This window comes from Topomyia yanbarensis, chromosome 2 (assembly GCF_030247195.1).
Source record: "Topomyia yanbarensis strain Yona2022 chromosome 2, ASM3024719v1, whole genome shotgun sequence".
NCBI classification, from domain to species: Eukaryota; Metazoa; Arthropoda; class Insecta; order Diptera; family Culicidae; genus Topomyia; species Topomyia yanbarensis.
In genome coordinates, this window is record NC_080671.1 from 180235440 (window position 1) to 180236678 (window position 1239).

The window sequence follows — 1239 nt, forward strand, 5'->3', positions numbered from 1 at the left end:
TTAAAAATCTCCATCAGAATCAGACTCATCTACAACATCATTATTTTCAATAGTATTCTCTACATCCTCCCTATCATCGTCTAGAGGCTCCGGTCTAGGCTCCAGTTCGTTTTTGAAAGCCTCTTTGGTTTCGTTCAGGATCCTTTTTTGTTCCAGCAAGTAAAACTCTTTTGCTGTTTCGTTTAAACCATTAATATCCACAGACATAATGGCGTGGTTTGCCATTCTGCTTAAGGCGAGTGCCTTTTGCCTGCAGTACATCAGTCGTTCCTTCGCAGCAATAGCCAACATATTCCCCGCTTTCGCTATTTCACTTCCGACGTGATTGGAGGCGCATCCTTGGCTCAACCTTTGCGCTTTACAGGCCTTTTGACCGATAGGACGGTCGGAAGATGAAGGCACTGGATCTGGCAGATCTGTTTCGCCTCTGGCCAAATCAATTTCTGCAGCTAACCTTTTTGGAGTGGGTGATTTCTAAAACAAAAATAAAAGCAATAAGCAAAAATAATGGAAGCAATAATCAAAAAGACGTACCTTTACTGTGTGATACTGCTGCCATTTCGGGGCACTTTGCAGTATGCTGTAGCAGTGCATTAAAGTAAATGGAGTCTTCTCCGTCGTTGCAAATAGTGCAATCGCTTGTCTCAAAAAATCCTCAGGAGACGCCCCACTTTGGCAACGGTTCTCGATTTGGGCAACACAACCTGCAAACTTGCTTCCCATTTTACTAATGTGATGCCATCTAGCTTTTATTCCGCTAGGGGCGCGTAGTTCTGGATTACCCGGAACGTGATTTTCGCTGCATATCTCCAGAAAACGATCAAACACGCGATCGTAAAGCGTTTTTGCGCGCTGGTTAATGCCGATGCTAGCGTCCTGCGAGGTGTTCAACCAAGCAGCGCATAATGCCTCGTCCTCCTGCGTAGTCCAGTTGGTTCCTCGTTTTGAAGCACTCATTTTCAATCACTTGTCACTCGGAAACAAATTTTAATGGAATAATCCGAGATGAACACGTTGCTATTCGGGTTGGCAAAGCATGCTAGATTGCCAACTTTATTCGTCATTATTTTGGTTAACAACCGTGTTACGCACCGGTAGTTGCTAACATAAGCTAGATACTTGACACTCTTTTTTATATACTTTAATGAAAATCAATACTATTTATAGGTGGCCTTATCTCAGTTCACTATTTCTTATTACGCGTTAAAATACTGGCCCTGAAAATTATACTCTGTACAA

At 42.8% G+C, this 1239-nt stretch overlaps 1 protein-coding gene across 1 annotated transcript; it reads right to left on the reverse strand.

Moving 5' to 3' along the window:
- Positions 1-957, reverse strand: LOC131679913 (uncharacterized). The gene is made up of 2 exons (XM_058960662.1): positions 535-957; positions 1-474 (listed from the first exon to the last, which is right to left on the reverse strand). Exons 1-2 carry the CDS (start codon positions 955-957, stop codon positions 1-3), a joined length of 897 nt encoding a protein of 298 aa, XP_058816645.1.
- Positions 958-1239: the final 282 nt, after the last annotated feature.

Bases quoted from the DNA above. Each gene is read 5' to 3' on its own strand.
- LOC131679913 (XM_058960662.1), bottom strand. From the start codon at position 957: ATGAGTGCTTCAAAACGAGGAACCAACTGGACTACGCAGGAGGACGAG. The intron at 475-534 runs GTACGTCTTTTT...TTTTTGTTTTAG, and splicing joins AGCAGTATCACACAGTAAAG to AAATCACCCACTCCAAAAAG.